General features: G+C 43.8%; 1 protein-coding gene across 1 annotated transcript in view; it reads right to left on the reverse strand.

The window, feature by feature from the left end:
* brm (ATP-dependent helicase brm) overlaps window positions 1-14,690 on the reverse strand; it is a 243,139-nt gene that overhangs the window by 155,810 nt on the left and 72,639 nt on the right. Inside the window, exon 8 of the mRNA XM_080272398.1 lies at window positions 3,868-4,123. Coding sequence (XP_080128524.1) covers window positions 3,868-4,123 — 256 coding nt within the window. The remainder of the gene's footprint in view (window positions 1-3,867; window positions 4,124-14,690) is intronic.

Raw genomic sequence — 14,690 nt, forward strand, 5'->3', positions numbered from 1 at the left:
GATGGATGCAGTAAGGAAGAGATGAGCAGAGTATTTTGAAAGATAGTTAAATGTAGAGGAGGAAAGGGTGGCTGAGATTGTGGCAGATGGACGGGTGCAAGGAATAAATGTGTTGGGAGAGTTGAATGATTCTTTGATCACGAAGGAGGAAGTGGAGAAGGCAGTAAAGGAGATGAAAACAGGGAAAGCTGCAGGTATGGATGGGTGTGCTGTGGAATGCCTGAAAGGTGGTGGAGTGACCATTGTTGACTGGTTAGTAAGATTGTTGAATGTGTGTTTTGTGAAAGGTATGGTGCCAATTGACTGGGCAAGTGCTTGTGTGGTCCCGTTGTATAAAGGCAAGGGTGATAAGTATGAACGTACTAGCTTTAGGGGTATAAGTCTGTTGAGTGTTGTAGGTAAGGTTTAAGGTAGAGTGTTAATTATGAGAGTTAGAGAGGGTACAGAGGGAGTGATTGGTGAAGAGCAGTGTGGCTTTAGGAGAGGGAGGGGATGCGTTGATCAGGTGTTTGCTGTGAGACAAGTGTGTGAAAAGTATTTAGCGAAAGGCAAGGATGTGTTTTGGGCATTCATGGATTTAGAGAAAGCGTATGATAGAATTGATAGGGAGGCTTTGTGGACTGTTTTAAGATTGTATGGACTTGATGGTAGGTTACTAAAAGGGGTGAAAAGTTTTTATGTAAATAGTAGAGCGTGTGTCTGAGTGGGAAATGCTGTGAGTGACTGGTTTCCTGTGAGAGTGGGGCTGCGACAGGGATGTGTGATGTCGCCTTGGTTGTTTAATATTTACATGGATGGTGTTGTAAGGGAGGTGAATGCAAGAGTTTTAGGTGGAGGTCTGAGTCTGGTGAATGTTGATGGTGGAGAGTGGAATCTGAAGCAGCTGCTGATTGCAGATGATACTGCACTGGTGGCTGATTCAGAGGAGAGACTGAGACAGTTGGTAGAGGAGTTTGGAAGGGTGTGTGAAAGGAGGAAATTGAAAGTAAATGAGAATAAGAGTAAAGTGATGAAGTGTACGAGGTTGGTAGATGGTAGGGGGATGAATATAGCTTTGAATGGCGAGTTGCTTGAGGAGGTAGAGTGTTTTAAATATCTAGGGTCACATGTTGCTGTGGATGGAAGAATAGATGCAGAAGTGAAGTTTAGAATAAATGAAGTAGGAAAGGTGCTGGGAGGAATGAAAAAAGTGTTTAGATGTCGTTTGCTTAGAATGGATGTAAAGAGAAGACTGTATGAGGGTGTTGTGGTACCGACTGCGTTATATGGGGCTGAAACATGGAATATGGGTGTAGTAGAGAGGAAAAGTTTGAATGTAATGGAGAGGAGGTGTCTGAGGAGTACGTGTGGAGTGACGCGTATGGATCGAGTGCGAAATGATGAAGTGCGAAGGAGAACTGGAGTTGTTCGGGAGATGGCTGGTAGAGTTGAGCAGAGGGTGTTGCGATGGTTTGGGCACATGGAGAGAATGGATAATGAGCAACTGGTGAAAAAGATAACTAGGTCTGATGTGAGAGGTGTAGGGCTGAGAGGAAGACCACGAATAGGATGGATAGACAGTGTGAAGAGAGCGCTGGATGCGAGAGGGATGTCTGTTGAGCAAGGAAGAGTGGCTGTGCGTGACAGAAATAAATGGAGAGAAATTGTGAATGAATAAGTGATGACGCAGCCCTGAGGGGATATTCTCCCGCATTTGGTCTGATCAGCTAGTCACGTCAGGTGCAGGTAAGGGGATGGGTCTGTTATGATGTGGCAGGGGTAAACCAGATCTGCTGTCGGGCCCTGCTGCGGATGTCACTGATTGCATTGCGCAGTTGACCCTTGTGCGGTGTGGTGCGGTGAGGATCTGTCCGTTCTCCCCTTGGGGCTAAGATGCGAATGAATGTGTTTGAATGGATGAGTAATTGGGGAGTGTGTCGTCCTGTCTCAGCTACCTCCCTTTCCTTGGGGGAAGCAGCCTAGGTATATAGATAGATAGATAAATATCTCTGCCTATCTATCTATCTATCTATCTACTGCCAGATGCCATAATCCAATAATGGGTGGACATTTGTCTCTAAGTTAGTTGATTTATGAGAAGGGGCACTAACCCTCTGCCAACCCACTTGCTGACATGTAGGAAAGTACATATGGGATAACTATATGGTTACCACCCAGCACTGTAAATGGTTCCATTAGGCTTGTCACTCGATGTAATGCCACCTGAAAAAGGATGAAGAGTAATAAAATGTGAGGGGAAACATGGAAGACATAGGAACAGAGGAAGGCAGACAGAAAAAAAAATGATAAAGGTAAAGGATGTAGGTAGCCACCACCTGCCACAATGTACATGCCAGGTAACATCATCCCATCAACTATACAGGTAAAAAGCCATCATGTGCTCCTCCAGACATTATTCTCCAAGCCAACCTTATCCCTCATGAATTCCTTACTCTCATCAACTTCCATACCTCAGTACCTCATACATTCTTTAACCCCTTGCTGCAGGGGGATGGTCACATCTGACAACAGGTGTTGGATATAAATGCAAGTGTTTTCGAGCCACAGTTTGAAGTGGTCACCACTTGATCTCGTCATTAAAGGGTCGGGATAGACTCCCACGACCCGAGGCAAGCATGCTTCAGTCATCTCTGACTTTGCCTGGTGTAGGATGATTTCTTAAACCTCTTGTCTGATTCCATTCCTGCCTCACATGAACCCCTTGCCTCATCCACCCCTGCCAAGCCTCTTTCCAAGGACACTAAGAAAGGGTTCTGTGACAGTGCCATAGGGTATGCCTTACATGCAACTCTGTCTAGTTTATCTAGTAATGGAGAAGTTATCACACTGAGAGCGAAGCCAAAGTTGGTGCCACGTGCACATGCACAAATAGATCCTGCCTCGCACGGCAAAAGTTACTTATCTTCTTCTCACCCTTACTCATCAATGCGACCACCTACAGACCTGGGGATGCTTTTATTCACAAGAAAAAAGAGTTGGCGAGTAGTATGGTTTTTCTTTACATAACTGCTATACTTTCTAAGACATTACGGTTTGAAATGCAATTTGGGGAAAACTGGCCATGATGAGAAGATGTTGCATTATAAATACCCTGTCAAATAGAGGTCAAACACTTATGGGCTGATTCTCTGTAATGCAGTTAGGTCAAACACTGCTGGGCTGATTCTCTGTAATGCAGTTTACTTCCTCTGAGATTGTTTCATAACCAATGCAAATTGTACTTTGCATGGGGCTTGCAGATTGGCCCGTGTGGACCTTCATTGTGCATCATATGAGATCTGCAGCTCAGAAAGGGTTGACCATGTCAATGCACCTGCCTGGTCTACCACATCTCTTTCCACCACCAAACTCACTTCCAACTATCTATCTATCTATTGCCAGATGCCTCAATCCCGTAGCGGGTGGCCACAAACAAATCACCGCCATGTCACCCTATCCTCTGCCATTTCATTATCCTGCTCCCAGCTCACAACCCTCTCTCTCATTTACCTCTCCACTCCATCCCCCCATCTCATCCGTGACCTCCCCCTCCCTCTCTACCCTTCCACCTCACTCACATACACTCTCCTTGTCAGTTTCTCACTCTCCATCCTCACCACATGGCCAAACCACCTCAGTGTGTTTCTCCTAATGCTTTCCTATCACATCCACATCCACACCACAATGCTCCTTCACTTCCTCAATCACGTTTGCTACCACTCTACTCCCAGAAACAAATGTTAAATTGCTGCCTCATTTTATTGGCAATACCATTTCCAGAATCATTCCAGTGAGCTGGAGCTCAGGATAGGTAATGGTGAATGACAATCCAACCACTACAACATAATCTTACTACTGTACATTATAAATATATAACATCATCCTTACCCTCTGCTCCATCTTTTGATTCTTCTTTTTCCTTATTTAGAGACTCCTCTTCATCTGACGAGTCTGATTCCTCCTCAGGCAATACCTCCCATCCAGGATTTGCTGCCAAGAATGCCTCCAAGGTCTCAGCAGTGGGAGCCTGTAATCCACTGACGATGGTGCCAGTTGCAGATTCCATTACTGGAATATGTACAATCTTTTCTCCATCTTCACCACCCTCAGATACAGCCTCACGAGCCTTGCGACGCTCCTCGCGCTGCACAAATAGAGGAAATTATCCTTAACTTATGAATAACTGGATACATATACCAATGACAATACTGCTTATTACAAAACAATAATAAGAAAACTAATACAGCACACTCATTCCATCTGATCTCCTGGTTATCAATAGGTCACTACAATGATGTGAAGTAAGTTAGGACCATTTCTTTGTATTCAATGCATTGCTCCCGCATTAATAATGAAGGTGGCAGACAAAAAGCCCACCACATGAGCGACACACACAAGCAAGCCAAGAGTCACCCGTTGCAGCCAAGATGGATTCCAATGTTTACATGTGCAAAAGCCTGTTCTGATGCTTCTGCTACTGAAGAGATGCATAAGAAAAAATATGCCAAAAACAGAGGCAGTAGAAACACAAATGAAGGATATGCTGAATGACTGGCAAGGAAAGAGGAAAACAGATCAACCACAATGACAGAGGTAATGGAGGAACAGAAAAAAAACACAGGAGAAATCAAATCAGAAAGAGAGGAAAACGAACAAAGAATAAATTTCAAATTATAGTATGTGTGTCAAACATTATATGAAAGAGAGAAAATACCATTAGAAACAGTTGAGAAAAAAAAAATTGTGCTTGTGTTTGGAGATAATGAATGCTAAATTTGCAGCAAAAATTAATGGAAACAGCCAAGAGAAAAAAAAAATGAGGGGGTGGGGAAATTGATAATGGAAATAGATATCCAGTTATGCCTCGATATACGATACCTCTAGATACCATACCCTGAAACAGTAATACCACCATACCCCACCTAACAATGGCCAAACCCTGGTTAAACAATGGGTTTTGACTTTTTTTTTACCAATTTTGATGATATTTTAGACTAAAACTGTGTGTTTAGGTTGATTTGTAAACTGTTTTTAGACTTACAATAATGTTTTAGCCACAGGTGGGGTGAACACTGTCATTCTGGGGTACAGTTTACTAAGCTTGATTTTTTTCTCAGACTTACTGTATATTTGACAATTTTCAGATTTTATTTGTTGGTTTTAGCGAGATATTTACAGGTGTTAGGCTTAAGTTAGTTTCTGTTACAGCTGTTAGGCAATTTAGATTGCCCTTAAACTTGTTTTGAGGTTCATTTGGGTGGGTTTTGGACTTGGTTGAGGGGGAAACCCAAGGATGAAAAACGCATCCCATTACTTTACATCTTAATCTTCCCCAATATACGATACCCCACCTAATGATGGGTTTTTACCTAACCAATTGCATCGTTACACCGAGGTATACCTGTATATAATAATAGCAAGCAGAAAGAGATCAGGGAAGTATGAAGATTAGGAGTGTATCGAAAGGGTGAGATGAGGCCATTTAAAATACCGTTAACTGTAACTGACCAAAGTTGCCAAAGAGGAAAGATCTGCACGGACATTGAAGGGCAGTGCAAGATTCAGTATAAGGGTTGTAGAGAAGGACCTAAACCATGAAAAAAGAGAGCAAATCGGAAACTTGACAGAAGCAAAGAAGAAAAACTGTGAGAGAACAGACAAAGAATTACTTTTTAGGGGGCCGGGGAAACGAGACATGAAAACATGAAACCAGTAAACTAGCACAGTAACCCCTCAATTATCCAAATGCTCTGTATCCAAATGTCAGGTTCTGGATCTATTATATTAGCACAGTATCTGTATTTCTTTGTCCATATCCAAACATAAAATTTCTGACATGACCGGTTGGGCTACCTACAATTTTGAAATATCAGTTGGGAAGCCAGCTGGCTTCTCTGGTTACGCATGGGTAACAGACCGCAACCCACCAGCTGAGCAAAAATGGCCATCTGCCTCTACACTGAACAGTCACAGTCCCCCGGCCGCCCGGATCACACAGGATGCACAAAGGAATTAGACTGCAACCCACCAGCTGAGCAAAAACAGCCATAAGCCTCCACACCAAATGGCCACAGTCCCCCGGCCGCCGGATCACTCAGATGCTCCTGAGCATGTGCAGCTGTCCGCCTCCCTACTGTATGATCAAAGTCGCCTGGCCACCTGGATCACTTGGACGCTCCCTGACGCCCTAAAATATGGTGTATCCAGTACTGCTGCCACGTGGCACCATTTGCCTGGCAAAGCGAAAATGACACTTACGCCCATAGGTCAGTTTGGCACTTTTTACTTGCGTGCTCATGGCCAAGCATGGATGAAGACATAGAAACACTGTCTTCAGATGGCAGTACCACATTTCAGTTCCTGCTTGTTTCTCAAGTGTGGACATGCTTGGCTGAGTTATAATCATGGCAGCTTCCATTGTTGCATTTGTCATGGTTCCCTACCTCCTTCAGGTCTTGATTTTCCTCTGTGGCATTCTCGTGTGTGTGATGATAACCCCACCACCACCCAAGAAACGAAAGAGGAAGGTTTTGACTCTGGAGAAGACGCGTGAGATACAGAGCAAGGTCGACATGGGCTGGACCACTACACACATTCTGCAGGAATATGATGTAGCCTGGTAAACTTTATTTGATATCAAGAAATCACAGGCCAAGCTGACTCAGTACAGACACAACTACGGCAATTGACACCAGGAAGAGCGTCCGGAAGGTTACGTCTCTGCCCCGCCGCGTCGCCATCAACCAGTCGACTTTGGTTTGGCTGCACCAGCAATGTGGTGCCAGCATGCTCATGCATGCAACTGAATGGAAGGCGACAGCGAAGTTTGCAAGCCTACACAACATGCATGGCTTCAAGGCTTCTGAAAAATGCCTTTTCCGGTTCAAACTTCAACATGGCCTTACTAACGGTTAGGCATATAGCCAGGCTTTGGACACTGCAGAGGATGTGGAGCCATTTCACCAGAAAGTGCAGCATTTGATCAAGGGCAAGGGCCTTGCTCTCAGTCAAGTGTGCAATGCTGATAAAACTGGCCTCCTCTACCAATCCTTGTCCACCAACACCCTGGCCGATGAGAGGGAGAAGACTGAGCCTGGTCAAAAGTTGTCCCAACAGCGTGCCTCGTTAATTGTGCTGAGCCAATGCTAACGGGATGCACCGCCTCAAGCTCGTTATTGTTGGACGCACAAAACAGCCACATTGTCTCCGTGGGTTGATGGATAGCCTGCCTGTTATGTGATATCATTCTGTGAAGGCTGGGTTTACCTGTAGTATCTTCACAGACTGGTTCAATAGACATTTTGTTAAGGTGGTTATCCATTTTCAAAAGGAGGAACTTGGTATCCCTCGTGACCAGGTCAGGGCACTCCTGATCCTCGACAATGCCCCTGCGCATCCATCCGAAAAGGAATTGGCTGCTGATAACAGTCTTATCAAATGCATGTTCCCGCCGCCTAATGCAACTCCTCTCATTTAACCTATGGACCAAGGTGTTACTGTGGCAATGAAGAGATTGTACTGTCGGAGGTTCCTCAACAAGGTGATGGTGGTGCTAGAAGACAAGCAAGGGGTCCATACGCACGGGGAGCGGATCTTGAAATATCTTCACGGTGTTCAATTGGGTTAATGCTAGGAAGGAAGTCTCCATCAAAACCCTTGAATGTGGTTGGTCTCATCTCCTTCAGGGATATGAGGCCTTGCACGACTTTGAGGGATTTGACATGGACAATTTCAACCTTCGTCTACGTACATCAGGCTAAGATGTGGACGTCGACAATGTGAGGGATTGGTCGGACGATGACGGCGGCAATCCTGGTTATGAGATGTTATCTGATGAAGAAATCACCGCTGTTGTCTCTGCAGACCCAACAGACGACTGCAACGAAGACAAGGACAAGGACCCTGACTCTGAGCACCCTGCCACTCCATCACTCCCTCATCTTGATGAACTACGTGCTGGCATAGAGCAGGTGCTTGAATACACCATGCACCCGCACTGCGACAGAGAGCTGGTGCCACTAAAGCTGGCGATGGATCTGAAAGCAGTCAGGAATGCTATCATCCATCAGAACCATTGCCCCTATCATCAGGCCAAGATCGACTCCTTTTTCAAGCCTGCCACCCCTACGTGTGGGAGCCTGTTCTCCCCACCACCACCTGATCCCTAGTCTTGACTCTCGGACCCACAACTGAGCACATTCACAGCTGTTGAGTGGCCGTTAAATGTGAGCTTGTGGCTATCTTCAGAGTCTCCTGAGATGCACAGGCCTCCATCATCTTGCTGCACGTACCAACTATCGTCCAGCTCCAGAGGACAGATGAGGCGGAGAGGGAGGACGTGTTTCACATTTGAGGCGTCTTGTGGACACGGGGCGAATGCGCCATTTTCTTACTTTTGAGTTATGAGCGTTTAAAGTTCAGGTATAGGTGGCAGACATAGAATATTACAGAATAGCATGTTATTATATATCATTAGAATCCTCTGGAAGAGGCAAATTTATACTGGGAAAAAAAAAAACGGTAAAACACGCGATGGTGTTTTTTCAGCATATAGTAATTATTGTTCAATCAACTTGAAATTCACTCCTGTATTAGATGTAAATGAAACTAAGATACTGTGAAAATTTCAGCCAAAAATTCCTATAATTAATGTTTTTCCTAAAATTATTATTTAAAAATTTTCATCTCCTTATCGGCAACAGGTTGTTTTATTGTGTGTATGATAACCATTATATTGTTAATGACTGACACAATGAAGTTATAATACTCACCAACTATTTACAACTCCAACCGCACACCAAGATGAAGAGGGGGGGGGTCCTGATGGTTAGTAGTCGAGGACGTCATCGGAGTGTAAACAAAGCCATGCTTCACTCACGTGCTTGGCGGGATGACTAGCGGAGGTGCTAGCGCGCGTCTGATTGGCTGAGAGGCGGCCCTTTAACTCTGACAGAGGTAGCCGCTCGCCCATTGGCTGGGCCGCGTGCCGTCATTCACCCCTAACACTCTGAAATCCCAGACCCTCCTCGCCCTCCTCCTCCCCTCCACGTGTGCAAAATAAGGGAGATTGAACCTAGAATTCTGAACCCGCATGGGTCGGAATCGGAAAATGCTCTTCACCACGAGATTTTCAGTGCTTCCACCTAGCAGAAAACATGCATAACTCATATTTGTTGGGGATGGCGCATTCGTCCCTTGTCCACAAGACACCTCATTTGTTACGTGAATTTTGTGTTAACCACTAGACCACACAGGACTACTGCACAACAGCTAGAGCCTAGCAGATTACAACGTCTGTCGGCCGTTCACTGGGTGGTAAGTACTGTACTTAAATTCTTTATGCAACCTTCATTTTCTTCATTAATTTTATTTGTGGATTTTTGTTGCTTATACACTGTTTTCTTAGTGTCTAGCATTACACTGGATATCCCCATGTGTGTTACGATGGCTAAATAACTGAAAGACCAAAGAACACTGCCACAACTAAGAGGGGTACTGTACATATAGGTAGCATATAGGTAGGCTGAGTATTGTTCTGTATCTGAATGTACCCATGGCTCTATTACATTGGATAATTGAGCAATCTCTTCATATTGGGGAGAAGACAAAAAAGAAAAAAGGGGGGGACCAAAATATGAGACAAAGCACAAGCATGGGATGCAAAGTAAAAGTAAGGGAGAGCAATACCAAAAAAAATATGCGTGGTAATGAAGATGCAATCATATCGTATCATTTCTAATAGCTCCAACGTGTTTTCATGCATCAGCCTTGGTCACCTAATGGCGACTCCTCACATCGCTCTATCTCTGGCAGCCTCCTATTCAGTCCTTTATCCCTTAATAAAAAAAAAATTGAGACAAAAGACTATATAACCAAAGAACAACCAGTAGTGGTAGGTGGAGGCGCGCATTATCCATCAACTTAGTGAAGCGGTACATTGTTTTAGGGTAGCTCCCCACTTTTCTACATCAGTTAATGGCCTGGGACCCATCTCCAATGATTCACTAAGGCAGAGGAGGGTGTGAAAACAAGAGCTTTGAAATTAACAAGTGCCAGGTAGGACAAGAAAATCTGACGTGCTTTCCCATCCAAAGTCAGGCAGGCACTGAGCTCATAATCTCGCAGCATTTGGTGGTAAGCCTATAAAGTTGCTAGAAGCCACCAGAAAAAAATCCACCGACTATAGGAATTTTCCTACAATATTTCTTGGACCCTACCAAATATATGGTGCGAATTAGAGGGTCCAGACTTCCATTGCGCCGACTATATAATATATATATATATACACGGTCTTTCATTCCTTCTTTCTTGCATAAAAATACATATATAAATATCTATCTATCTATCTATTTATATATATAACATACACACACATATATATATCCATCCATCCATCATCCAATCCTACATTGCCCCATGAGAAGCGTAGGAGCCCGGGACTAAGCAGTTGGTCCTGACATTTAAGATGAGAGTGACCAGCCTCACTCATCCCTGAGTGGAATTACATGAGCAATCAACCCCAACCATCCCTTAGATATAAACCTTCACCGGCTCAATCCGATTGGAGCGAAATAATTACTCACTAAACCACCAGGCGCCAAATTTGGTTATATGATTACCACCCAGCATAGTAAATGGTTTCCTGGTGTACAGAAAACCATTTGGCTTGTCACTCAGTGTACAGTAGTGTCACCCACAGGCAGAAGGAAGAGGAAAGAATGAAGGAAAGAAAGACAGAAGAGGGAGTGTAAAGTTACATGTAGGCAGAAGGACAAGGAAAGAACGAAGTAAAGGAAGACAGAAGAGGATGGAAGGAGAGGAAAGGGCAGACACCCGACAGCAACACTACATCGAGTGAGTGGATGGTGAGCATCCCCACCTACCACAATATATATATACAGTAAACCCTCTCTAATTTGAACCAGAATAATTCGGAAATCAGTTAATTTGGATCTTTTCTGACCACCAGAAAAATAATTTTAATTTGGACAGAAATTCAAATTAAGCGAGATAAGTCCGAAATGGGTTCCAGTGATAAGTGGACGTGAATAGTTTTTGTAGTGGCAAGTGTTGTAATAAATTTAATTTTTAAGAACTGTACAGGACCTTCAGTACAGTTAAGTGTACTGTACTCTACTACTGTGTTGCAAGACTTCATTATCAAGGTTTGACACTATTTTATTTCTTGTATTGTGCACTCTCTGAGTATAAAGTAATAATATACTGTACTGTTCAATTTTTTTGTGAAAAAGCCATGTTTGAGTGAGCATGGGTGAGATTTAGGGACAAGGTCATGAATGAGCTCCAATAATTCTGATTTTTGGATAATTCGACACAGGGTTCCCCCCAATTAATCTGAATTATAGAGGGTTTACTATACATTCATACATATATATATATACACACACACACATATATATATATACAGTACCCTCGCGTCCAACACGGTAATATTGTCATGCATGGGTCCCGTGTTGGACCAAAAACGTGTTGGACAAACAACAGAGCTTATGGGGAAAAATGAATTATGTCATCAACCCTAGGAAAATTCACCCTAAATACCTACCATATACCTATACATATATTGGTACTACTGTAATTATAATAAATGATACTGTACTATGAATGATAACTAACCTTTTAGGATAATGTTGGTGGGCTTGCTGGGAATGGAAGGTGATATCCGAGACTAGGTAGTCCTACTGGGTCCCTGGAGAATGGCTGCTGGCGTCACTAGTGGGTAATGGCTGCTGCTCCTCCTCAACCTCCCTCATAAATCCTCTGAAATTCCTCTCCCCTTTCTTCTGCCTCTCACTGAATTCTAGCTTGGTGGCCTGAGGGAGGTGCCGCCACTTCTTGGGGTTCTCAGACTTCCTAGGCATCGTGAGCAGGGTAAAATGCAGCAGAAAGGGCAGAAAATGCAGCGAGAAAAAAGCACCGTCCAAAGCGAACTATGCAACTGAGTGGCGCTGTGGCGGGAGAAATTTAAACAAAACATCACGTGAGCAGAAGCCTTTTTCATTAGGCGACATCATGATCTCGTCACAATAGCAGGCGGGAGAGGCTACTTGATCGGAAGTTTTGATTGGCTGTCAGCGTCATGGGAACGTCCAGTATGATCGTGTTGGACCAGGGGTGATCGTGTTAGAGGCGAACTCTGCGGATTTCACCCACTTCTCGGAGCTCCATCAGTGTTATGCTTACGCACCCGTTTTACAGTACTTAAATCATATTAAATCGTACTAATTTTTTGCTCTCCGTGCTGGACAAACGTGTGTTGGACGCAAGGGTACTGTATATATATATATATATATACATATATACGGTAAAGCCTCAATATAAAGGACTTCAACAGACCGGAATTCACTTTTATCGGACTCAAGGAGCTACCGGACTAAATTCCTATATGCCGGAAAAAGTCCGATAAAGCCAGAAGCAGTTCGGACTGCCTGACCACTTCAAGTATGTTCACCACAACACGGAAAATAAAAGACATGTTTATCACTGTACAGTGCAGTATTATTATATATATTATACCATTTGATTAATGTTGAGAAGTTATAACACAGTACAAAGGGCAATGGTAGTCATTCATTCATTCATTCATTGCCAGATGCCATGTATCCCAAACGGGGTGGCAAAGGGCTTAGAGTTAATTGTTTTACAGGGAGGGGCACTAATCCTCCACCAACCCCACTTGACACATACGGAGAACGTTATGCCAAAAGCATCTGGTGTTCCCAGGCAGTCACCCATCCAAGTACTAACCAGACCCAGCGTTGCTTAAAAACCGTTCACATGATCAGGACTAATATCTGATATATCGGAAGAAGTCAGGGTTAGCAGGGGGAAGTCTGGATGTCGCTATTATCAAATTTCGTGTTTTTCGGACTGGCTTGGGCCCCAATTAGTCTGTTATAGTGAGGTCTTACTGTATATTGCCACAAGCCTTAATCCCATACAGGGTGACCACAAACAAATTGCCTCCATGTCGCCATGTCCCCTGCCATTTCACTGCCCTGCTCCCAGCTCACACCCTCCTCTCTCATATACCTCTCCACTCTAATCCCTCCACCTCATCCTTGGCCTTCCCCTCCACTTCACTCACATACACTCTCCTCATCAGTCTCACCCTCCATCCTCTCCACATGGCCAAACCACCTCAATGTGTTACTCCTAACGCTTCCCATCACATCCACATCCATGCCGCAATGCTCCTTTACTTCCTCATGTGTCAGTCTGTCTCTCCATGTGACTACATGCTTCTCTCCAATAACTCATTTCCACTGCTCTCACTCTTGACTTGTGTCCCTCCAACAATGTCCAAGCTTCACTTCCATGTGTAAGAGTTGGTATTAAAATACTGTCATGTAATAAATTTTTCATGGCTTCCTGTACACCAGGAAACCATTTACCATAACCAAATTATGGCACCTGGTGGTTTAGTGGGCAATTACGGTGCTCCAATCAGGTTGAGCCTGTGTAGGTTATATCCAAGGGGTGGTTGGGGTTGACTGCTCATGCAATGCCACTCAGGGATGAGTGAGGCTGGTCACTCTCATCGTAAATGTCGGGACCAACTGCCTAGCCCTGGGCGCCTACGCTCCTCAAGGGGGAACGTAGGATTGGATGATGGAATATATATCTATATATATATATATATATATACAGTAATCCCTCTAATATCCGAACGCCCAATATCCGAACATCCCCACTAACCGGACATAATCCTCCTGGGATCCAATATTCCCAAAATGGGCCAAAAACTGCAAAAAATTCGAAAAAAATCTGACTTTTTTCCCTCCCATAATTTGAAATTCCCGCCTGGCGCCAAACAGCTGTTACACCATGGTCCCTTCACCCCTTCCTTCCTCCCCCTCCCCCCTCCCCTGTCAGGTTGCCATTTGGTATTTTTCATTACCAAGTGTGGACCAATTTGGTAATGAAAAATTCGTTTGGTAATGCATTAGAATAATGCATTCCCCATTCGATTTTTCACATGTACGAGGATACACAGGATGGAGATGGTGGAATGTGTGCTCTCCCTGATTACTCTGCACCCCTACATAGTGTGAAAACAATAAAAATTGTGTTAGTTATAAGGAGAGTGATTACATGTATTTCCACTTGTATATATAATTAGTGAAGAATATATGCTAGCTTTTTACGAATTTGGTAATGAAAGTTATATTTGACAATGAAAGTTGAGGAGATTGGTAATGTGGTTGTTGCGATCTGGCAACTCTGTTACCCCACCAACATCAACAGTCACAGCTTAACTCCGATGGAGAGCAGATACTCATAACAGTGCAAGCCACAGGTGCTTGTTTTTTGTGAATAAACAGTGAATAAACTGCAATACCTTCCCACTAGAACACACAGGAATTTACAGTGTTGTGCAGTGTTAAGAAATTAGAATTTAGAGTGCAGAGGATTAACTGTGGACTGCAAACTGGCGGTTCAAACCAGTCCAAGACCAAGGGACTTGTAAGTACCCAGAATGTTTAATATTGTATAAACTCACCTCTAAAACCTCATTTTATGGTTCTTTTGCATTTATTTCAGTCTTTTATGTCCCTTATTGGTGTGATTTGGGTCTTAAATAGGTGCTATGCATGTCCAGAGGGAGTTGTATAGGTGTTTTTCAGAGTTAGGGTCCGTAAGTACTAGTCCATAAGCTGGGGCCCAATATCCGGACAGGACCACTATCC

This window comes from Coenobita brevimanus, chromosome 50 (assembly GCF_032717465.1).
Source record: "Coenobita brevimanus isolate Jiangsu-jjx chromosome 50, ASM3271746v2, whole genome shotgun sequence".
NCBI classification, from domain to species: Eukaryota; Metazoa; Arthropoda; class Malacostraca; order Decapoda; family Coenobitidae; genus Coenobita; species Coenobita brevimanus.